The sequence below is a fragment of the Sus scrofa genome, chromosome 1 (genome assembly GCF_000003025.6).
Source record: "Sus scrofa isolate TJ Tabasco breed Duroc chromosome 1, Sscrofa11.1, whole genome shotgun sequence".
Lineage (NCBI taxonomy): Eukaryota > Metazoa > Chordata > Mammalia > Artiodactyla > Suidae > Sus > Sus scrofa.
Window position 1 is genome coordinate 112287447 of NC_010443.5, and position 24251 is coordinate 112311697.

Genomic DNA, 24251 nt, shown 5'->3' on the forward strand with positions numbered 1-24251 from the left:
CACTTAGTAGTAAAAAGAGCACTGTTCTAGAAGTCAGCTCCCTGAGTTCCATTTCCTCATTTATAAAATGAAGACTTTGTATTTGACCATCTCTAGCCTTCCTCTCTTCCACAGTATGTACTGCTTTATATTCCAGGCTGAAACACTAGTGTAGATGTGGCTATTATTTGGTATAACAATCTAATTATGCCATGTTATCAAACAGCATGCTTGCCTCCCTTTTAACATAACAAGAGAAGTAAAACATCCAGGCGTGGAACCAGCGATATATCAACAGCACCGGTCTCAAATGTAAAATGCTCACTTGAACATGGGTCAGTGGAAAATGTGCAAATAACCCTCACGGATTCCATAGTACAGCATGAAATGCTCTACATTTCTCAAGCTTTGTCTGTATTTAAATGATTTAAATAAACCCCATACTAGATGAAGTTGCAAATAAACCTATAATTTTACTGTAATTAAGAAATCTTCATAATTTGGGGTAGTGTTCTTTTCATCATAACTTATTCTAGCAGGAAGCAATTTGTTGTTTCTCTTCCTTTCTGCAAATAAACAAAAACTCATCAGCTAAATGAATTATGGCGAAATCATAAAATCATATTCTATGCAGCCATTACAAGGATGATATGAGAATTCCCATTGTGGCTCAGTAGTAACAAACTGTACTTGTACCCATGAGGACACGGGTTTGATCCCTGGTCTTGATCAGTGGGTTAAGATCTGGCAGTGCCAAGAACTGTGGTGTAGGTCACAGACACAGCTTAGATCCCACAGTGCTGTGGCTGTAGTTGTGGCATAGGCCGGCACCTACAGCTCTGATTCAACCCCTAGCCCAGGAACTTCCATATGCCACAGGAGCAGCTCTTAAATAAGTAAGTAAACAAATAAATAAAACAGACACAGTTGGGAGTTTCCTGTGATGCAGTGGGTTAAGAATATGGCATTGTAGCTGCAGCAGCTTGGGTTGCTGCTGTAGTGAAGGTTCCATCCCTGGCCTGGGAAGTTCCACGTGTCATGGGTGTGGCCAAAAAAATAAAAACAAAAACCACAAAAAATAAACAAATACAAATATCTGATAAGGTTCATGTTGGATGTACCCTAAGACAAAAAGTCATACAGAACTGGGGACACTGAGTACTGGCCTCATTACTTTCACGTAGGACAGTCTATGGACCCAATTTCTGGGAACAGGCTACATGGATTGGCTCTCAGACCCCTTTTACTAAAAATATGTAACGACCATCTTCATGCGTTCCTTTTAACAATCCCTGAGATACCTTAGGTTTCTCTCCCCTTTCATAATGGTGTTATTGTTCATAATGATGCTGGTGGTCCTCTACCTTCTTCCTAATGATAAGAAGTGAGAGAGGCGTTTTACAAATTATCAAAATGGGCCAGCCTCTCATTTATTTACTTTCCAGAGAAGTAGTTCTCATTGGCGAGCTTAAAACATTAATTACCCATGGTACTTCCTTAGTTTCTGTCTCCATGTCTAAAACATTACTTCTAATATTTTTTTGTGACTCAGGGTCTCTGCTGAATGGAGATAGTTGGTTAGATTCAAAATGTTACAGAGATTCAAAAGAAAAAGAATGCCCTTCTCATCCTGAGTGTACTTTACTTTCCTACAACCCCACTGTGCCAGGATCATGTTCAGTGAAAGCCAGAGAAGTAAAAATATGGAACGGAAAAAAATCTCTCTTGAGAATTTGCATTCTTTTTGTTGTTGTTGTCTTTTGTCTTTTTAGGGCTGTTCCCATGGCATATGGACGTTCGCAGGGTAAGGTCAAATCAGAGCTACAGCTGCTGGTCCACGCCACAGCCACAGCAATGCGGGATCCGAGCTGCGTCTGCAACCTACACCACAGCTCACGGCAACACCGGATCCTTAACCCACTGAGCGAGGCCAGGGATGGAACCCACAACCTCATGATTCCTAGTCGGATTCGTTTCCGCTGCAGCACAACAGGAACTCCAAGAATTTAGATTCTATTCACAGCAGGGCACTTGTGTAGCAACTTACGCCTTGGAAAAATCTTTAAAACTTGAAAAAATATTGATGTTGATACCAAAACACGTATGGCTGTATAATGTATAATGAAAGGGAAGCTCATTATGATTCCACTAACCTCAGCACTGAGTGTGGAAAAAGAGGAATTTCTACGACATTTGCCCAAAACAGAGGGAAGGAATTAGAGGTAGTGACTGATACTGGGGTCTGAAATAACTCTTATATCCTCCATTTAAACACATTTTTTTTCTTTCTTTCTTTCTTTTTTTTTTTTTTAGGGCCTTATCTGCGGCATATGGAAGTTCCCAGGCTAGGGGTTGAACCAGAGCTGCAGCTGCCAGCCTATGCCACAGCCACAGCAATGCAGCATCCTTAACCCACTGAGAAAGGCCAGGGATTGAACCCACGTCCTCATGGATACTAGTTGGGCTTATTTCCACTGAGCCACAGTGGGAACTCCAACATCTCTTAAATATAATATTTAAATCCAAAATACAGTAATTTATGGGGTTCTTTCGTGGTGCAGTGGGTTAAGGATGTGGCATTGTCACCATTGTGGCTGTGATCACTTCTGTGGCACAGGTTGCATCCCTGGCCCAGGAACATCCACATGCTGCAGACATGGCCCAAAACCAAAACCAAAAAGCAAAAAACCGCAGTAATTTGTGCTAATTCCTTTCTGTTTCCAGGGAAAAAGTCTGTAATAGGCAGAGAGCCTTTTTCAGATGAGAAGTGGTTGCAGGGGCATGAAGTACAGTTGTCTTGCACACTGCACATTAGTGCCTGAGCCAGGAGAAATGGGGCTGGAATCCATCACAAATGCAGCAACCTCCCCGGTTATCAAGAAGGAGTTTTGTGGGTTGGCTCCAGCAGTGGGTGCTTGGGAAGATGCAGGCGATCCCATGTAGAGACTGAGCTAGAAAACCTAAGGTTCTCCAGAAGATCAAAAATCCAGAATGGAAATAGTCAAAGATGGAATGTAGGGCTGCATTGAGGCAAAAACCACAAAGTAAGAAATTATCAACAACCTTCATACAACATCTGATTTATTTGCCAGGTGTTTGGGGAAACCAGTGACCTTGAGAGATATTTACTCGAGGGAGGCACCTGATGTAATAACATCTAACAGCTTCAGTGGGAGGATGGGTGTGGCAATGAAGGATTCCTGTTGGGAGGTGATGCCAAGGGAGGAGGGACAGGCAAAGACAAGGAGTCAGGGAAGGCTTTTTACAGGAAGAAACTCTTGGGCTAGGCCTTATAGGGTTCACTAGCTAGACAAGAAGGAAAGGCAATTTGATGGAGACATAAGTAAAGTTTGGAAGCATGGAATTTGACAAATTTGAGGAAGAGCAAATAGTTTGGTGTATCTGGAATATCAGACCTGACTGGAGGTAAGATTCAGGAACTGGAGGTATAGAGAGAAGGGTTGTTGGATAAGGTCTCTACTTTGCCAGGAAGTTCGAATGTGATCCAGGAGGCAGTGAGGTTGACTAAAGCTCCCTGGTAGTTTGAAAAGATAACTTTACATAGGTAGAGTCAGGAGGTAGACTTCATTGAAAGCCTTATGGGAGTTGGAGAAGAATAAGCTCTGTAAAAATACATTTAAGTAGATTGTATCAAATACTGACCTAAATTTTTGTGCATATCATCTCATTTAATCCTTATAACAACCCTCTATTAGGAGGTACTAATAGTCTATTTTAGATGAGGAACTGGGGCTCAGAGAGGTTAAGTAATTTGTCCTAGGTCACACAGCAAATGAGAGGCAGGATAAAACCCAAAGCAGCCTGGCCCCAGTGTCTGGGCTCAAAACCATTTTGCTAAGTTTCCTGTGTTGGGCAGTGGACCCAGTATGCTGCTCATGGTAAGTGCTCAGGAAAGGCTGGCACTGAACTAACCTCCCCCTGCTCTCTCATCTCTCAATAACTAGGCAGTCTTTTTCATCATCTGTTTCCCTTGACACACTTTCTAGAGGTCAGGAAGACAAACAAGAAGCACTCCCTGTTCATTTATTCTCTTTAGTGGGCCTTCACCTTCCACTTACAGTGAGTGAAATGGTGTCACCAAGGCATGTCATGGGCCTTCAGTGAAGAAATTTAAATGTACATATTTTTATATTTATACGTAGTTTTTGATTAATAATTTTTTTTTAATTGTGTGAGCTATCTTTTGAAAGAAGCGCTTCCAACTCCCATAGAACACTTTTGACATGAGTCTGTAAAATTGATTGAGACAGTTTGCCAAAGCCGCCAGTCTAATTAATGACTTACTATAACCTCCAGTTTTATTAGGTCTATATTTCTAGTATATTGGTACATATATTAATGACTGGCCTGTGAATAAACTGACAGTTTTCAAATGATACGAGATAACTTGTTTTCTTATGGGGAATTCACTTGTGCCTTGAACTTAGAGTAAAAGGATTATCAGTTCAGTAAATTATGACTCCAGTGTTCTTATGATCACCTTAGCAATAGGAAGGCTGTCTGGATTTTATTTCTTGATGAAACTGTACTTTGGATGAGTCTCTCTGGTTAATCTCATGCTCTAGGAAGTAGGACACTTGCCTTCATAGTTATAGACTTATCAAGCAGAGAAACATTCACCAGGGGTCTGCTGGTTTCCTGTATTAGTAATATCCAAACCTCTACTGTATTTTCCAATATCTTAAAGAATGTGTTAAAATATAAGTATATATTTATATGAAACAAAATTATATTAAGCAAATTAGTTCAAATTCTCTTTAACATGGAGTTCTCATTGTGGCTGAGCAGGTTAAGAACTCAACATAGTGTCCGTGAGAATGTGGGTTTGATCCCCAGCCTCACTCAGTGGGTTAAGGATCTGGCATTGCTGCAAGCTGCAGCATAGGTTGAAGATGCAGCTTGGATCTGGTGCTGCTGTGCCTGTGGTGTTGGTCGGCAGCTGCAGCTCCAATTTGATCCCTAGCCTGGGAACTTCCATATGCCTCAGGTGTGGCTGTAAAAGAAAAAAAATTATCTTTAACTTTTAATAAAATGTATATAAAGCATTTTATAATGGGACAGATATTAATAAGATAAACAATATGAATTTCATAAAAACAACAAAAAGTAGTTGGATAGATAGTCTACTGTCTAATTGGAAACAATTTACATCATTCCCCCAAAAGGGGACACCACATAATCCAAGCTTTTTATGTGTATACTGCACGGGCAAAGTTTGGTTAAGATATAGTGGTAGAAACAAAAATCACTGAGTTACTCTGAGTTGCCATGTTTTCCAGCCCTCTCTTTCCAAATTCACTGTCTTTTTGAAAGGGAAACTTTGAAATTAATGTGACAACTTATGTGAAAATCATATACAGAGCTGAAATTTTTCATTTGCAATTAACCCAGACAGTCTGAACCGGGCCTACAGTAAGTCCGTCAAAGATTTAGGGGTTACGATGTGCTTGAGGGTTATTCCCAAAGGCATAGGATAATGCAAGGCTGATTTTCCATAGTGCTAACAAAGGATAGCTGCTATTTGTTTCTCAGTTGGAGTGGACGCCACCATGTGGCAATAGCATAAACACAGATTACAAATCACACAACCAGCCTGCTTCAAAAGGAGATACTTGAGGTTTTTTTTTTTTTTATTTGAGATTATGTGCCTTGTTGAAAATGTTATACATGAGAAGACATTCAATTTATATTTTTATACTATATAATTTCAAATTAGTTTTTTTCAAAATCACATATAAAAATATGAAAGTGGAGTTCCCGTCGTGGCGCAGTGGTTAACGAATCCGACTAGGAACCATGAGCTTGCGGGTTCGGTCCCTGCCCTTGCTCAGTGGGTTAACGATCCGGCGTTGCCGTGAGCTGTGGTGTAGGTTGCAGACGCGGCTCGGATCCCGCGTTGCTGTGGCTCTGGCGTAGACCGGTGGCTACAGCTCCGATTCAACCCCTAGCCTGGGAACCTCCATATGCCGCGGGAGCGGCCCAAGAGATAGCAACAACAACAACAACAAAAGACGAAAGACAAAAAAAAAGACAAAAAAAAAATGTGAAAGTGTTGTGTTTTTTATAGTCATCTGTAGAGTGATTAAACGGATGTGTTTTGGAGCTAGTTAGCCTGAACTCAAATCCCAGCTCTACTACTTGCTTTCTGAATAGTTTGTGGCAAATTACTCCGTCCTTCTAAGTCTCAGTTTTCTCATATATAATATGAAGACAGTACTAGTACCTGTCCTTAATGGGTTGTAATGCAGATGAAGTGCATTACCTCAAATAAAACACTTAGAACAGTGCCTGGCTTCTAGTAGTGTTTTGTTAAATTTTTTTTTTTTTTTTGGTCTTTTTAGGGCTGCACCCGTGGCATATGGAGGTTCCCAGGCTAGGGGTCCAATTGGAGCTGTAGCCACCGGTCTATGCCACAGCCACAGCAATGCCAGATCCTTAACCCACTGAGCGAGGCCAGGGATCAAACCCGCAACCCCATGGTTCCTAGTCAGATTCGTTTCCACTGCACCATGACAGGAACTTCTGTTAATGCTTTTCTATTACTTATTGAGCTTGAAGAGACTTTGAAAAGTCATCTGTTTCATCTTTCTAAATCCATTCAGGGTGCTCCCTAAACCTACTCTTGAGAGACATCGGTGATCAAACTAAGGGAACAGAACATAGCTACATTTTGCAATTTAAAAGCTAGTACCATACTTTGAGATGATGGTTTTAAAAGAAACCGAAATAACTTCAGTGTCTTTGTGTCAGATTACATCACTGAAATGCTCAGATTACATCACTTAAATGTCAGGTTACATCACTCAAATGACTGAGCTTCAGCATTTTAACTTCCCCGTGAAATCCGTTCTTCCAAACAGGCACCTCTCAAACTTTACTACGCATGCAAATCATCAAGGACGCTTGTTAAAATGCAGATTCTGAATCAGTAGTTCTGGATGGTTCCTGAGATTGTTGTATTTCTTACAAGCTCCCAAATGATGCCAATACTGTTGGCCTGCAGAGTACACTTTGAGCAGCAGCATTCTAAATCACTGAAATTCATGTTCATTTCCACTTTATTATCATCTCTTGTCACTCAGCAAGAACACAGTAAGTTAATTACAAATCAGAGCAAAGCGATAGGAACCAAGATGTTGCTGTGTGTCATCTTCATTTTCTCTAGATAACTTAATCTTCATTCTCCACGATGGCAATGACAGCCAATATAAGGGAAACATAAGTTCCTGAACAGAGCTGAGCAAAGTGTGGAAGGGCCAAGTTGGATCATAGTTGTTGATATCATGCCAGAATTTCCAAAGAAATGGAAAGAGTGTGGCTCACATTTCTATAAAAACAAGTAGAAGGGGCAGTACAGAGCTCAGTGAAGTATAAAACAGCGATGTCATCATCCTGGAGACCCCACAGGGTGTGAGAATCACAGGAGACGTCCATAAAAGTGCTTTTTAACCTACGGAAGTTAAGGGCTATATTATTTGTAAAGCAATGTCCCACATATTGTAACTTAAAAATTCTTTGGAAATTTCCATCAGCTTATCTAAAATCAGCTAATTACAACCCAGGTAAACCCAATGCCCTTTTATTGTCAGAGACTAGGAAATTACAGGTCAGGAGATGGGGTATATGGAAATGACCTCAGAAATTGACAGCTTCCAGGGGAAATCTATTGTGAGGTTCTGACAGCATCAACTCTCACTAAATAAACGGCTTAACTAATTTCCAGAAGCTAAAGCCATGTCCTTAATGTCTACATGCTTTATTTTTTTACCATATATATAAAATAGTAAACTGACATTTTATAGTCAGTAAAATCACATTTTAGTAAAAGAATAAATTATAATTACATATATGGAAAAATGTAGAAAGTTATACGATAAAATTTTGAGAACGGTTAACTACAATGGTGATTTTTAGTTTCTTTTTGCTTTACTGTACTTCTTCATGAACCATCATTAATGTGTATTATTTTCACAATATGAGGATGGGAGCAGAGCCAAGTTTTACTTTTTTTTTTTTTTTTTAAACGACCATACTTGTGGCATATGGAAGTTCCCAGGCTAGGGGTCTTATTGGAGCTGCAGCTGCCAGCCTACTCCACAGCCACAGCAATGTGGGATCTGAGCCGCGTCTGCAACCTATACCACAGCCTGTGGCAACACCAGATCCTTTACCCACTGAGGGAAGACAGGGATCAAACCTGTATCCTCACAGACAGTATTGTCAGTGGGTTCTTAACCCACTGAGCCTCAACAAGAACTCCAAGTTTTACTTTTAAAAAAATCATGTCCTGAATGTTAATAAAATATTTTAAAAATTTACTGTTTAGCCGCTGAAAACATTGTATAGTATAACTACAGTTCGTGATATATCTTCTTCCTTACTGCTATTGACCAAACTTGTGAAAATATAATTTGGTTCCTTTTATAAGAAAAAAAAAAAATGCCAGATTTCCCACTGTGGCTCAGCATTTTAAGAACCTGACATAGTGTCCATGAGGATTCGGGTTCAATCCCTGGCCTTGCTCAGTTGGCTCTGATCCTGTGTTACTGTGGCTGTGGCATAGTCCTGCAGCTGCAGCTCTAACTCAGCCCTTAGCCCAGGAATTTCCACATGTGCCACAGGTGCAGCTGTAAAAAGGGGAAAAAAAAAAAAAAGCCAACATCCAAAAAACAAAAGCGCTTTAGAGTACTGAGAATTTTCCTGCTAACAATTAATTTCATGGGTTCTCTTGGTTCTAAATTACACTGAGGAAAATCTGAAATAGAGACACCCTCCCCCTTTTTTTTTTGTCTTTTGTCTTTTTAGGGCCACACCCACAGCATATGGAGGTTCCCAGGCTAGGGGTCTAATTGGAGCTGTTGCTGCCAGCCTACGCCAGAGCCACAGCAATGCCCCATCCAAGGCGATTCTGTGACCTACGCACTGCTCATGGCAGTGCCAGATACTTAACCCACTGAGTGAGGTCAGGGATCAAACCCACAACCTCATGGTTCCTGGTCGGATTCATTTCCGCTGCACCACGATGGGAACTCCAAGAAAAACCCATTTTTATTCGTATCTGCGACCTTGTGGCTCCTGACTGTGTTTCCATTCCAAGTGCACTGGGGCCTTCTATACGGAATTTCCTAACTTTTTTAACTCCAGAAACATTGCAAGAAAACCGCTTCAAATTGGAATCCTTCCACTCGGGTACAATCATGCAAACAGCCGGCGGAATTTATTTAACCTTCAGCCAACTGCTCAACCATCTTGAAATTATTGATAGCCCATCAGCAATGATCAAGATGGAGAGGCTAAATGAAGAGGTACTTTTTTTTTTTTTTTTACAAGAGAACCATTGAGCTGATAACAGGACTTGAAATGCCGTGTCAGCTCAGCTCGCCTGGTCAGGGAGCTCAGCTGCTGGAGGGAAATAAAACTGTTCAGTTACGGCCGCCCTCCAATCAGTCACAGGGGTAATGGTGTTTGGCTTCAGTCAGGTTGTATGTCAGCAAATATACATCTCTTAGACAGCCCCTAAGAGTGCCTTAAGATCATGCTTATTGTTTTTTATAGATAGGGGTCGGATGCTGATAGATGGTGGTCATAGGCCACCGAAATAAATTTTACCACATTCAGCAGGTAAAGTTAATCTCAATCCTGGAGAATGAAAGAGCCCATTTTGATAGAATATTCATTCCATTGACAGTGATGGGACATTTTTCCTCTGTTAACATCTGGTGTAGATCATATGAAAGTAGATATTCTCTCCGCCCCACTCCCACAGCCTCCTCTGTATGAAGTCCACCTGCAGAGAGAGACCTCAGGAATAATCTGAGAGATTGCCTAAGACTGAACTTGAAAGAATGGAGTTTGCTTGAAGGAGTTCTCCAGAGAACTGAACATACCATGTGCTACCCTGCAGTGGTCAAAGGGACACAGGTATCAGATAAAGAATTAAAGAACCGGAGTTCCCGTCATGGCGCAGCATAAACAAATCCACCTAGGAACCATGAGGTTGTGGGTTTGATCCCTGGCCTCGCTCAGTGGGTGAAAGATCCAGCATTTCGGTGAGCTGTGGTGTAGGTCACAGACATGGCTCGGATCCCGAGTTGCTGTGGCTCTGGCATAGGCCGGCAGCTGCAGCTCCGATTCAACCCCTAGCCTGGGAACCTCCATATGCCATGGGTGTGGCCCTAAAAAACAAAAAAACAAAACAAAACAAAGAAAGACTTAAAGAACCACTGGCTATTACATTGGGTTATTTATGCCCTATGTTTAGTCCAAAAAAGGATTGGAAGCAGCATTAAGAGGTCACTAAGTAGTATATATCACGAGCGCAGCCACTCTCTCCCAAGTCTATCACACATCAGGGATCAAATTCCCTTTTCCCACAGAGCCCATGTGCAGCTAGAATCTCAATCCAGTGTTACATGCACTCAATGAATTTGCCACCATCCCACTAAGTCTTTAAAATCTAGAAATCTGCCTTTAGACATCCCAAGAAATATAATGAATCCTCAGAAGTTTCCTGAAAGATGATGAGAGAGGGTGGTTTCAGTATTAGAGCCCAGGAAAAACAGGGAATATGATAGAGTTGCTCAAAGACAACGTGTCTGCAAGAGAATTTTCTTGGCAAAGATAAATGAAGCCCAGCAGAAACAGGACTCTGGGCTATTCATTGGAGAAATGAGAAGACTTCTTCAAGGGATTGGATCTTCTCATCCCCAGACCAAGAATCACTGAGACTGAGTCATGTGCCTACAAGAGGCCCTCAGAGTTGATCTTCCTTAGAAACTCTTAGAAAGTATGAAGGGGGACAAGGGAAAGAGAAGTACTAGAAGAATGTTAACCTCAGAGTGGTTACATGCTTATGTTGGAACAGATATGCTTAAAGAGGGGTTCCTGCTGTAGCTCAGTGGAAATGAGACTGACTAGTATCCATGAGGACACAGGTTTGATCCCTGGCCTCGCTCAGTGGGTTAAGGATCCTGTGTTGCCATGAGCTGTAGTGTAGATCACAGAGAAGGCTCAGATCCTAAGTGACTGTGGCTGTGGTGTAGGCCAGCAGCGACAGCTCTGATTCAACCCCTAGCCTGGGAACCTCCATACGCAACCCTTCACCAATGACTTCAACCTTTGGGCACAACATGGGATTTGCCTCATCTCCCTGACCTGTTGCTTCATTTATCAGATGGGGGTCCTCACACAGTATGACTTAGAGCTTTCTTGGGGATGAAAAATAATTTCTCATTTTCTTAGTTGAGTGAGAGTAGGTGTTTGTTTTATGAACCTGTTCACCTTCTTGGTTTCCACTCGTGAATGTGGGGTATTGCTTACCTGTCTTGGTGTCTCAGGGATAGTGGGCACTTAATCCAGTGAAACCAGTGACTACATCATGCAGCACCTCCCTTTCAGAGCCTGCTCTCTGGATTTCTAGTGTAATGTACTTTTAAGTAGGCCAATTTCTGCATCTAGGCCAAAGTATGTATTTATATTAAGTTCATATTTGCTTTAAAAAAAATTAACTAGACCGTCCTAGAATTTGAAAAATCCATTTTTAATATTTTGATTCACAGTTATTCTATAATCACAGGTCTTTTTTAATAGGACTTTCCATTGTGGCTTAGCGGTGACGAATCTGACTAGTATCTATGAGGACGTGGAGACAATCCCTGGCCTTGCTCAGTGGGTTAAGGATCCAGTGTTGCCATGAGCTGTGGTGTAGGTCGCAGACACGGCTTGGATCCCCTGTGGCTATGGCTGTGGTGTAGGCCGGTGGCTACACCTCAGATTCAGCCCCTAGCCTGGGAACTTCCATATGCTTCAGATTCAGCCCTAAAAAAAAAAAGTTTTTAATAATAAAAATGTGTTGTGTGGTGTTCTAATAAGAAAAATGTACTATAGAATATAAAGAAAAGACTGTTCTGAATTAGTCTCAACTATAGACTTTTTTAAAAATGCCCTTTAAAAGTTTTTTTAAAATAATGAAAATTAATCCTTAATGAAGTCCTGCCAAACAGAGGTCCTAGAAGGCGTTCCTTTGATGAATAAATTAAGGTTTTTTAATTCAGTAATTTAATCGTTTCTTTGCCACTTCTTGAGGAAGGAATTCGCATCTAATGCAAACTTATGTCACCTCTAGTGCTCAGCAGGTGACTTAAAGAAAGCTGACATTCAGGAACTAGCTACTCAAGAGATGAATGTGCTTGTAAGGGGTCTGAAAACCATTTGCTCCCTTGAGTAAACATTTCTTTCATATTTTTCCTCTTATGATGTAATTTCCACTTTTTTAGCCACTGCAAAGTTTAGTTTTAGTCCAGTATATGAAAGAGTGATTACAAAAGTTCTCTTGTGGCATAGAGGATTAAGGATCTGGCATTGTCACTGCAGCAGCTGGGATCTCTGCCATGGTGTAGATTCTATCCCTGGTTCTAGGAACTTTTACATGCAGCCAAAAAAAAAAAGGAGAGAGAGAGAAAGAGAAACTATAAATCCCATGTAAGTAAGATCCAAATTTACACAGTTTTATTCAACTTTAAATTGTGGCACTATAAGTGTTCCCTGGTGGCTCGGTGGTAACAAACCCGACTAGTATCTATGAGGACTCAGGGTTTGATCTCTGGCCCCGCTCAGTGGGTTAAGGATCCAGCTGTGAGCTGTGGTGTAGGTCACAGATGTGGCTGGGATCTGGCATTGTTATGGCTGTGGTGTAGGCTGGCAGCTGAAGCTCTGATTCAACCCCTAGCCTGGGAACCTTCATATGCCACGGGTGCAGCCCTAAAAACGCAAAAGACAAAAGACCAAAAAAAAAAAAAATTGCTTGCATTTCACCCAATAATTTCAAAATTTCCATTTTAGGAATAATAATTAATAATGGATTCTGTAAAGATTCAAATAAAAGAATATTCATTACTTGGAAGCAACCTAAGTGACCAAGCATACATTCAGTGGACTAATATTTAGCCTTTAACATGGCCTTGTAGGTAATTATGTAGTGACTTGGGAAGATGATAATAGTAATACATTATTAAGATTTCTTTTTAAAAAGCAGGTTAAAGATGACCCAGCAGAGGTTGGAAGACTGACTACATAGAGATAGGTTGAACAGTGGGGTTAGGAGAACCAGGTTTCTCACTGTCAGAGAGAATATTACAAATACGAAAAGAGAGAAAGTTAGAATTAACCCTGCAATATTGGACTGGAATTGGAGATATTGGTGTGAATTTATGGTTTTCAATACTGAAAATGTACACTAAATGTACCTTTTTGCAATGAAAACTTAAATCTCCTGGGTCAGTTTAGCTAAAAAGAAAATAAATAGCGGGCCATTGCAAACTCTTTAACTCTGGAGGCACACACATATCTCCCATTACCTGAAACAATTCCTAGCATGCTTTGAGTAAAGAGGGTATCTTAAATCATGGCATTGTACTTTGGCAGGTATTTTAACTACATATATCAGAATGGTGTGTCATGAGACCAGAAATTTTAACACAGAGGCGAGTCAGAGGCATAGATTTCTCACCAAACTTAACACCCCCTCTGTATGTCAGTCTCTACAGCACACTCTTCCTTATTTACCAGATCTATAAAACAGAATCAATGGTACCTTGTCAGTGGGAGAACCAGTTGAGCTTGGCTTGCAAAAAGTTAAGTTGTATAGTATATATAATCTCATAACCTCTACTGCACTGTATCTATTCCTCAAGCCAAAGTGAACAAAACTGGTCTTACAAATACCCAGGGCCATAACAAATTAAGAGAGTTAATGCAAAGATTATGTTTAAAAGTAGGATGACTTAGCTACAAGCATAGAAAACCTAACTGAAAGTGGCTTAAATAAAAGATCAGGAGTTCCTGTCATGGCTCAGAGGTAATGAACCCAACTAGTAAGGATGCAGGACTCAATCCCTGGCCTCGCTCAGTGGGTTAAGGATCCAGCATTGCTGTGAGCTGTGATGAAGGCTGCAGACGTGGATCAGATCCCCCTTTGCTGTAGCTGTATCATAGGTCAGCAGCTGCAGTTCAGATTAGACCCCTAGCCCGGGAACTTCATATGCCATGGATGTGGCCCTAAAAAAAGCAAAATAATAATAATGATAATTTGTGGAGTTCCCTCGTGGCCTAGCATTTAGGGATGTGACATTGGCACTGCTGTGGCCCAAGTTACTGCCGTGGTGTGGGTCCCATTCCTGGTCCAGGAACTTGCACGTCCCAAAGGTGCAGGGAAAAACAAAACAAAACAGAACACAAAGAAATCCTCTTTTCCTTCTGTTCAGAAGTGAATTCTTTACCTAAGGAAGTAATAGATCATGCTTATAATCACCACTGCTTTCATGAAGGTTTTCAGCTGTAAGCAATTAAGGTCAATGCCAGCTATCTTTTCTTATTTATCTTTTTTTTTTTTTTTTTAAATCTTATGGCCGCACCCACGGCATATGGAAGTTTCTGAGCCAGGGATTGAATCCAAGCCACAGCTGCAACCTATACCTCAGCTTTAGTAACAATGGATCCTTTAACCCACTGAGACTGGCCAGGGATCATACCCACACCTCCAGAGCGACCTGAGTTGCTGCAGTCGGACTCTTAGCCCACTGCGCCATGGCAGGAATTCCTCCTTTATTTTATTTTATTTTTTAATATTTTGAAGACAGACGATTTTTTACTTTACATTAAAATTTTTTATTGATGTATAGTTGATTTACAGTGTTATGTTAACTTCAGGTATGTAGAAATGTGATTCAGTTATACATACATATGTATCTTTTTTTCAGATTATTTTCCCTTATAGTCTATAACAACACATTGTGTATAGTTTCTTGTGCTCTACATTAAGTCCTTGTTGGTTATCCATTTTATATATAGTGGTGTGTATATATTAATCTCTGACTCATAATTTTTTTTTTGTCTTTTTTTTGCCATTTCTTGGGCCGCTCCCGCGGCATATGGAGGTTCCCAGGCTAGGGGTCTAATCGGAGCTGTAGCCACCAGCCTACGCCAGAGCCACGTCTGCAACCTACACCACAGCTCACGGCAACACCGGATCGTTAACCCACTGAGCAAGGGCAGGGACCGAACCCGCAACCTCATGGTTCCTAGTCGGATTCGTTAACCACTGCGCCACAACGGGAACTCCTCTGACTCATAATTTATCCCTCCTCTCCCCCTTTCCCCTTTTGTAACCATAAGTTTGTTTTCTATGTCTGTAGGTCTGTTTTGTATATAAGTTCATTTGTATCCATTTTTTTTTAGATTTCATATGTAAGTGATAAGTGATATTTATCTTTCTCAGTGTGACTTATTTCACTTAGTATGTTAGTGTCTAGGTCCAACCTGCAATATTTCATATTCTGTTGTATATATGTGCTACATTTTCCTTATTCATTCATTATTCATTTCCTTATTCATTCTTCTGTCAATGAACATTTGGGTTGCTTCCATGACATGGCAGTTGTAAATAGTTCTGCTGTTGTAAATAGTTGTGCTATGAACATTGGGGTGCATGTATCTTTTTAAATTATGGTTTTCTATGGATATGTGCTGAGGAGTGGGATTGCTGGATCATATGGTAGTTCTACATTTAGTTTTCTAAGGGATCTCCATACTATTCTCCATTCTAGTTTTACCAACTTATATTCCTACCCACAGGGTAGGCGTGTTCCCTTTTCCCTGCACCATTTTCAGCATGTGTTGTTCGTAGACATTTTGATGATGGCCATTCTGACTGGTGTTAGGCGATACCTCATTGTAGCATTGATATGCATTTCTGTAATAATTAGTAATGCTGAGTGTCTCTTCATGTGCCTTTTGAGGCTGGCGATCTTAAGAGGGAATATATTAGAAGGATCTTGGAGGGTCACTAAATCAACAAGAGACTAGAGAATCATGCTTGAAAAGAGCCAGGGAGTTCCTGTTGTGAATTAGCAGTGGTGAACCCGACTAGTAACCATGAGGACGAGGGTTTGATCCCTGGCCCCACTCAGTGAGTTAAGGATCCAGCATTGCCATGAGCTGTGGTGTAGGTCTCAGATGTGGCTTGGATCCCGCATTGCTATGGCTATGGTGTAGGCCAGCATCTGCAGCTCTGATTCACCCCTAGCCTGGGAACTTACATATGCCACAGATTTGTCCCTTAAAAAAAGAAGAAGAAGAAAAACAGAGCCAGATAAACCAAGTCCACTGTACAGGAACAGTCTACAGTCTGCCCTTCAGCACTCCCATGAGAATGAGCCTGACCTCTAGCATTCTCTTTGTGCCTCCACTTGGTCAGGATCCAAAGTCCTGGGAGCACGTCTCCTTGGCAGAGCATACCATAGCACCACCAGAGGGGGAGCAGAGGAAGAATCAGATCCCCTAGATTTCTGCTTATGCTCAAAGATGAGGGAGAGGGGAAGGAACCCTGGAATTACAGTCTCACTAAGACTAGCTATGATGCTGAATTCCTCCCAAAGGAATATCCAGATACTAAAAGGGGAGCAGGGAGTGCCTGATAATGGATAGGGAGAAAAAGGAAAAAGAAAGCCAGTGCAAAATATTCATCACAGGAGTTCCTATTGCGGCTCAGCCGATGTTGTCTCTATGAGGATGCCGGTTCCATCCCTGGCCTCACTCAGTGGATCAAGGATCCAGTGTTGCCATACGGTGTGGCACCGGTCACAGATGCAGTGAGGATCTGGTGTTGCCATGGCTGTGGCTTAAACCTCAGTTACAGCTCCGATTCAACCCATAGCCTGGAAAAGTCCATATGCCGCAAGCGTGGCCCTAAAAAGAATAAAAAAAAAAAAAGTTCATTGTATTGTTGTTTATCATAGCTAAAGGCACAAGGGACATGGAAACAAACTTATCTGACAATAAGATTTAATTAAATAAATTGTGGTTTGGTTCATATAATGGAAAACTGTGAGGATATGAAAATGATGTTAAGGTAGAATATTTAATGATCTGAGAAACTAATTATTAAATACTATTAAGAGAAAAAATATTAAGAAAAAAAATTATTAAGACTATAAAGCAGTATTTAAAGTAAGATTCTATTTTGTAAATAAGACCAATATCAGGATATGTACTTTAAAGTTAATAGTAGTTATGTCTGAGTAATAGAATTGGGAAAGATGTGGTTTTCTTCTAAATGCTTTTCCCCTCTATAGCATTATCTTACTAGAAAAAAGCTATTTTAATGTGCATATCCTTGCATTAAATAGTTAATTTTTGATTTCTTTTCTGCTTAGTCATGTCCATTATTTGTATTTCAATTATACCTGTAGTTGTATTTCAATATATGTGTGTGTGTGTGTGTGTGTGTGTGTGTGTGTGTGTGGTATGGGTGTGTGACGTGTATATATATATTCCATAGCTTCATTTACGTCCTGCCAATATTTTTTAAAATTTTCCCAATCATGAATACTTTGAGGAGAGGCTCCATGTCTTTACTACTTTGTATCCTGCAAAGCACTTACCACACACAAGACATATACATACTCAGTTATTATTTATTATCGAGGAAAAATCTTAGCCAGTAAAAGAGCAATGTGGAGGTACAGAAAAAGCACATGGTTGAATTCTAGCTCCAGTGCTTAATAACTGTGTGTCCTTGAATGAGTCACATCCCTTCTCTGAGGCCCTCCTGTGTGTAAGATAGTGAGATTGGTTGGAAATAGCCACTGGGTGCATATTCTTTTAGCCCCAAGTACTCCAGTTCTCAGAATCTATCCTACAGGTTGTCAGCTGAGAAAAAGGGGCAGTCTGAAAAACAACTGGGGTCTTAGAATTGCAACTTGGGAGCACAGATTCTGACAGCAACCAAAATAATGTTCCATCTGGGGAAAAAATGATAGAGGTTTTAAAAGGAAAATGAAGAAGTACATTTAGTTTACATAAGTCATTTACCAAGAGCTGTGATCAGAAAGTATATGTGTATATATATGTTTGTTTCTGTTATAATATATTGGCTTGTTAAAGATGTCTCACATAAAGGCACATTTCTGTGCAGTTCTCAGGAATTATTTTCTCAGCAAGTAGCTTCCTTTTTTTCCCTTTTTTAAAGTTGCAGGGTTATATCAGTACAGTTGACAATTTAATTTTGTCCTAAAGGACAAAATGGAGTTACTGCTCAAAACTCTTTCCACAAGGTAAACTCGCATTTTTTAAAAATAGTATATTGAAGTTCCCACTATGGCACCATGGCTTAAGGACCCAGCTATGGCAGCACAGGTCCAATCCCCAGCTTGGCACAGGGGATAAAGGATTTGGCATTGCCGCAGCTGTGGCTCAGATTCAATCCCTGGCCCAAGAACTTCCATATGCCATTAGCACAGCCATAAAAAATAAAATACAAAAAAAGAAATAGTATATTTTCAGGTTTATTCATTGTAGCGTTGTTTGTAGTCACAAAAGATTTTAAATAACCTAAATGTAGGAATTTGCATTATGGCTCAGTGGGTTAAGAACCCAACACAGTGTCCATAAGGATGCGAATTCGATCTCTCGCCTCGTTCAGTGGGTGAAGGATCTGGCATTGCTGCAAACTGTGGTTTAGGTTGCAAATTTTGCGTGGATAAGGCATTGCTGTGGCTGGAGTGTAGCCAGCATCTGCAGCTCTGACTCCATCCCTCGCCCTGGGAACTTTCATATGCCACCAGTGCACCTGTAAAAAGAAAAAAATTAAGAAATAACCTAAATGTACATCAATAAAGAGCTGATTGAATAAATTATAGCACATGCATGAAATGATGTCATTAAAAAGATTGGGAAAGATTTTTTTGTATTGATATGGAACAATCTCTAAGATACATTATTAAATGCAGAATCGTGTATAGCACACTATCATTTATCTTTAAAAGGATAATGAAAGAATGTTTTCATTTACAAATATATATATTTGTATACACACACATAAATTAGCTCTAAAGAAACAGATAACATTGCGTACCTGTGAAACGAAATATCAGGAGAAACTGGTAACCTCAGTTGCCTGTAGGAAAAGTGGCTGAGAGGCTGAGAGACAAAGGTGGCAATGAAGAGTTTTCATCTTACATTCTTTAGGATTTTACATTTTTTAAATTTGTGAGTATAGTTTCTATTTTAAAAAATATATAATTTTAACTTCAGACATTAAAAATAAAGAAATAATGTTATAAAATACCTAGCATATAACTGGCATTTCTATATTAGCCTCTGATAGGTATCAAGGCTGTGTGTAGTGGTGTAAAGCTACCTGGTTTTCTCTCCAAACATTGATCTTGCTCCCTCTGGTGGTGATGCCAATGAGTTGCACTAAGTGGGAGAATAAAAGTTGAAAAATTAAAATCATGAGTAAATGAGAAGTGGATTAGATACCCATCTTTATCTTCCCTAACCACTCCAGTTCATGGCTTTTCAAGGTAGTTCTCAGTGTAGGGAGACTGGTACCTGAGAGCCACATGAAGAGTTAAGAGCATACATGGTCATGGTGACCAATGCATGTAACTCAGTTTATACAGACCTATGGCTGCATCTTACAAAACTTTGGGATGTTACCAAAACTCAGGTCCAGATGCTTACCACTCAAAAGCCAACACTCAAGAGGCAAGTGTTGGTAGGAAGGAAAGTTTGCTTTATTCAGGAGGCCAGCAACCAGAGGAGAGGGTGGACTCATGTCCAAAGACCAACTCCCCCTGCCAATCAGTGGGGAAGAGCTTTTAAAGGGGAGTTTCAGGGATGTCTAGGTGGAAGGAGGGGGCTACATGTAGAACAACTTATTTAGCTCAGACAATCACCTTGAAATTAATCATGTGGTAGTCTGATCAGTATCATGTTGATTGTTTTAAAAACAGTTAATCTTTAGTTCCAAAAACCCGGAATCAGTTTGTTCCCATTTCCTTGAGGCTGGTTCTCAGAATTGTGGCAACTTATATCATGACTACCCTCTGGTCATTACGTAGCTAACTTCTCCCACCTGGTGGGGATTTCAGTATCTACAAAACAGCTCAAAAGATATGGCTCAGAATATTATCGATAGCCCTTGAGGAGGAACTAAATGTCCTTAATTTGCTTAATAACTAAACTATTATTATTTTGTCCTGTTTGACTATTTTTCCTTTGTTTCTGCATTTTCTCATTTCTCTGATTAAATGTATTCTTTGGCTAAAGTTTTTCTATTGACAAAAGGCGGGCAGAGAACCTTGAGGGGGTCTATCCTGGGAAGGTTCCATAGGGTCCTGCTCCATTTCACAGACAGTATATTTTTAAATAGATCCTAGAAATAAATGCCCAAATATTGTCCAATGAGTGAGGCAACTCAACTGCTGCTATTTAACCACAAGCATGGTTTTTAATGAAGACGACTAATTCAAGATGTCCAAGGCAAATGTGCTGTTCTGCATTGATTGATATTTCTGTTGCTGAAGGAGTGATATTCTATTTCCAGCAGAGTTTTTCTTACTGTGAGCCCCAATGAAACCTCAGGAATGTTAAATCCCAGTATTACTACCCATACTGGAGGGGGAATTGATTTTTTTGGGAGTCAACAAAAATTTTATACATCTTTGAGAGAAAAAAAAATCATAGGACTTAGTTATGATTAACGGAAAAGGCTCTGTATGGCACTATGAGGAATAATTAAGCTATAAATTTCATCTTTGTTTGCAAAATGAATAACACCTTTTAAAAAAATATGATCCACTCTTTTTCCCCAACTTTATCTGTCTAAGTAAATATAATTAGGTAACAGATGATGGTTTGTTAGCATTTTATTTCTTGTGTTTGCAAGGGCATTAACAGTGATCATAAAGCTCACAACAAATATGGTCGATTTTTGATTTTTCAGAGGTGAGAACGTGACTTTTGAGAATCAGATAGGCCAGAAGCAGGCATTCTTGCAAATTAAATCTTCCTGTATTCTGAATAGGATCAGAGAGACTTTTGTCTTAGCTGATTTGCATGCACTAATTGCTAACTCTGAGTAAATGTGGAGTGATCACCTACACAATTACATTCATAAATTAATATTTTTACTTCACAGTTATTTACACACAGGAAGAAACAGTACAAATAATTTTAAGGCTGTGTCTACACTTATATAATGAAGTGGTTAATTAAAGTAATGAGCTAGTTAATGACAAGCCTAGAAATTTTTCATGAAATATCCATATAAGGGAGGAAGAAATGTCTTTGCCTGAATAATTTTCATAATTGCCTCAACATTTGATTTCACTTTCTATGCACAGAGACATGCCTCAAATGATAACTCTGGTTATGAATCTAAATTATCTTTTGACTTCTTGTGGGTGGTCTAGATCCCAGGGCTAACTGCCAAAGTAACAAGATTAAACCAGAGCTGTCATACACAGAAAGAAAACAGCCCCGTCCCCAAAAATTACACTGGACACAGGCTGATTCAGGCAAGTAGGTCGCACTGAATATATGGAAACAGAAGCTAACCTGTGTCTAGAGTAAATCAGCCATTGACTGTTAATACCAGGGAGCTCCTTTATCAGACTGATCCATCCCAATTTTAGAGGGCCCATCATTTTGAGATCTCTGATCCTTTGGTCCAATATATCTCTGGAGACCTATTGATTGGAGACCAAATTTCCCTTTTGCTTCACATCTGCAGTTGAGGAACCTGCAGCAAACCCTAATCATTTGGGTTTGGACAACCACTTCACTTATTTGGGGAAAAAAAAATCTATTTCAGCAAAGGGTCTTGCATCTACCCAGATCCCCAAAACAGAACCCTAGTGGTCATCCTTGATTCTTTGCTTTCCCTTGTGTTGGTATGAGCCACCATCATCTCTGATCATGGCAACAACCTCTGCCCTGGTCTCCTTTCTTCCACTCTTGACCCCCTCAACCACACCCTGACCCCCAAAGCCTATTCTCAATGCAGCATCCAGCATAATTTTTTAAAATGTGCATCATATTTATCCATCCTCTACTCAGAACCTTGTGATGGCTGGGGCTGAAGCTATATGACATGCTCTGGGTCTGGAAGCATATAGAGGAGGTCAGTAGATCAGTTTCTGTGGGATAACTTGGAGTAAGTTTTGCTTGAAAAGATGGGGAATTAAACCCCTCTCACTACTTGAAGCCATGGCTAGGGGTGGAACTCCTCTGTCAAGTTCAAGGATGCTTTGGCCCAGGAATATGATTTATGAGAAAATCAGCATCTAGAGAGGTGAAAGGACATGGATACAGCCTCTTGACCCTGACCTGATCCAATATTGCCTTGGATATTAATAAGGTCCCCTAGCTTGGGAGCCAAGAGCAGTTAACTGCAGTGAGTTTTAGCCTGAGGCCTCTAGAGGAGATCATGTGAAGGCAACTGTAAAACCATTAGATAGCAGGAGGTAAGCCCCCCAATAAAGATGGAAAAATAAAAACCTCCCACCTTAGAGTCTGAAGACCTAAATTCTAAAGCATGAGAAGGAAACTAATTCTAAGAAGGGGAAACAAAACTGGTCAAAAAGCAAATTTACTTAAGATGAAAGAAAATAATTTTTAAAAATCTAATAAATATAGTTTATTTCCACAAAGAAATATAATGTACTTTGGAATTTAAAAAAAATTATAGAATAAGTAAAAATAAAAAAAAATTCATGGCTAATAAAGCAAATGAATTAGAAAGGTTCAAATGAAATATTACACTGATTGGACTTTTAAAAAAATCAGTAGAGGGGCCAAACTCTAGATAAAAGATTTGAAGAGAAAATTACTGAACTGGAAGATAAAACTGGGGGATTCTCTCAGCATACAGCATTTAAATCCAAATACATAAAAATACAAAAGAATAGTTAATATACGTGGATTATAAATTATTTTGGATATAATTCCATTAAGAGCTCCAGGGGAAAAGAATGAGAAGAATACAGAAGAAAAATATTTGAAAAAATTAGAATTTTGCAAAATTTAAGAAAGACAGGATTCCTTAAGTTGGAAATGTATTCTAGAAACCAACAGGAAAATAAATAAGTACACACTTAGACTCAGCCTAGTGGAACTGGAAAATGTCACTATGAAAGAGAAACTTTTAAATGCTGTTAAGAAGGGGAAAACATTACTTGCAAAGGAAGTACAATTAGACTAATATGGACTTCAGTCTTCATATGCCAAAGGCAATGGAGAAGCAGCTGTAAATGTCATTTAGAATGCCTCATAAGTGTGAGCTATAATTTAAGAATGAGAATAAAATACATTTTCTAGCAACTAAAAATGTTTACCTGTTACTAACCCTCAATAAAATAATCACTAAAGAATCCTACCAAATAATAATATAATCAATGTCAAACTATAAATTATCTTGTCAAAAAGAAAAGTGAACCCAAAGGAAAGAAGATGCAATAAACAGAGATCATTGAAATTAGGATTTTTTTTTTTCTTAAGGGCCTCACTTGCAGCATATGGAGGTTCCCAGGCTAAGGGTCAAATCAGAGCTATAGCTGCTGGCCTACACCACAGCCACAGCAACAAGAGATCCAAGCCGCATCTGTGGCCTACACCACAGTTCACCACAACACCAGATCCTTAACCCACTGAGCAAGGCCAGGGATTGAACTCTCATCCTCATGGATACTAGTTGGGTTCATTAACCACCGAGCCATGACAGGAACTCCAGGTTTGTTTTTAATGTTTCTAAATTTAATAACTATTTACTGCATATGGTTGATAGAATTATAACATGACCCCAAGATTCCCCCTCCCTAGTATATATACCTTGTGTAATTCCTATCCTGAGTGTGAATGGGACATCATAAATAATATTATGTTATGTTTTATAGAGTAGTAGATTAGGAAAATAGATTACCTTGGGTGGATGAGCCCTTAAATGAGATTGGTCATTCTTTAGAAATATTTGAAGTATGAGAAGGATTTGATGGAAAATTGTTCTTTGAAGATAGAGGGTCACCTATCAGGGAATGAGAATCGCCTCAAGGAACTAAAAGTATATCCCAGTTGTTAGCCATTAAGAAATGGGAACCTGAGTCCTACAACCACAGGAATTGAACTCTCCACATAAGCTTGGAAGAGGGCCCCAGTTCCAGGTGGAAATTCAGCTCAAACAACACCTTGATTTTAGCTTTGTGAGATCCTAAGCAGAAAATCAAGTCATAGTGTGTCCAGACTGCTACCCTACAGAACTATAAATACATAAAAGAGTACTATTTTCAGCCACTAAATTTGTGGTAATTTGTTATGTAGCCACAGAAAACTGTTTTAGGTAGATGGGTTCAATGGCTATAATTAGGACTGATTGTAGTAGAAAGAATCTAGAGGTACAAAATGAGCTGAAAATT

General features: G+C 39.8%; 1 protein-coding gene across 1 annotated transcript in view; it reads left to right on the forward strand.

The window, feature by feature from the left end:
- Positions 1–24251, forward strand: part of BNIP2 (BCL2 interacting protein 2) — a 97522-nt gene that overhangs the window by 14564 nt on the left and 58707 nt on the right. The window contains exon 2 of the mRNA XM_003121469.4: positions 9145–9305. Coding sequence (XP_003121517.2) covers positions 9145–9305 — 161 coding nt within the window. The remainder of the gene's footprint in view (positions 1–9144; positions 9306–24251) is intronic.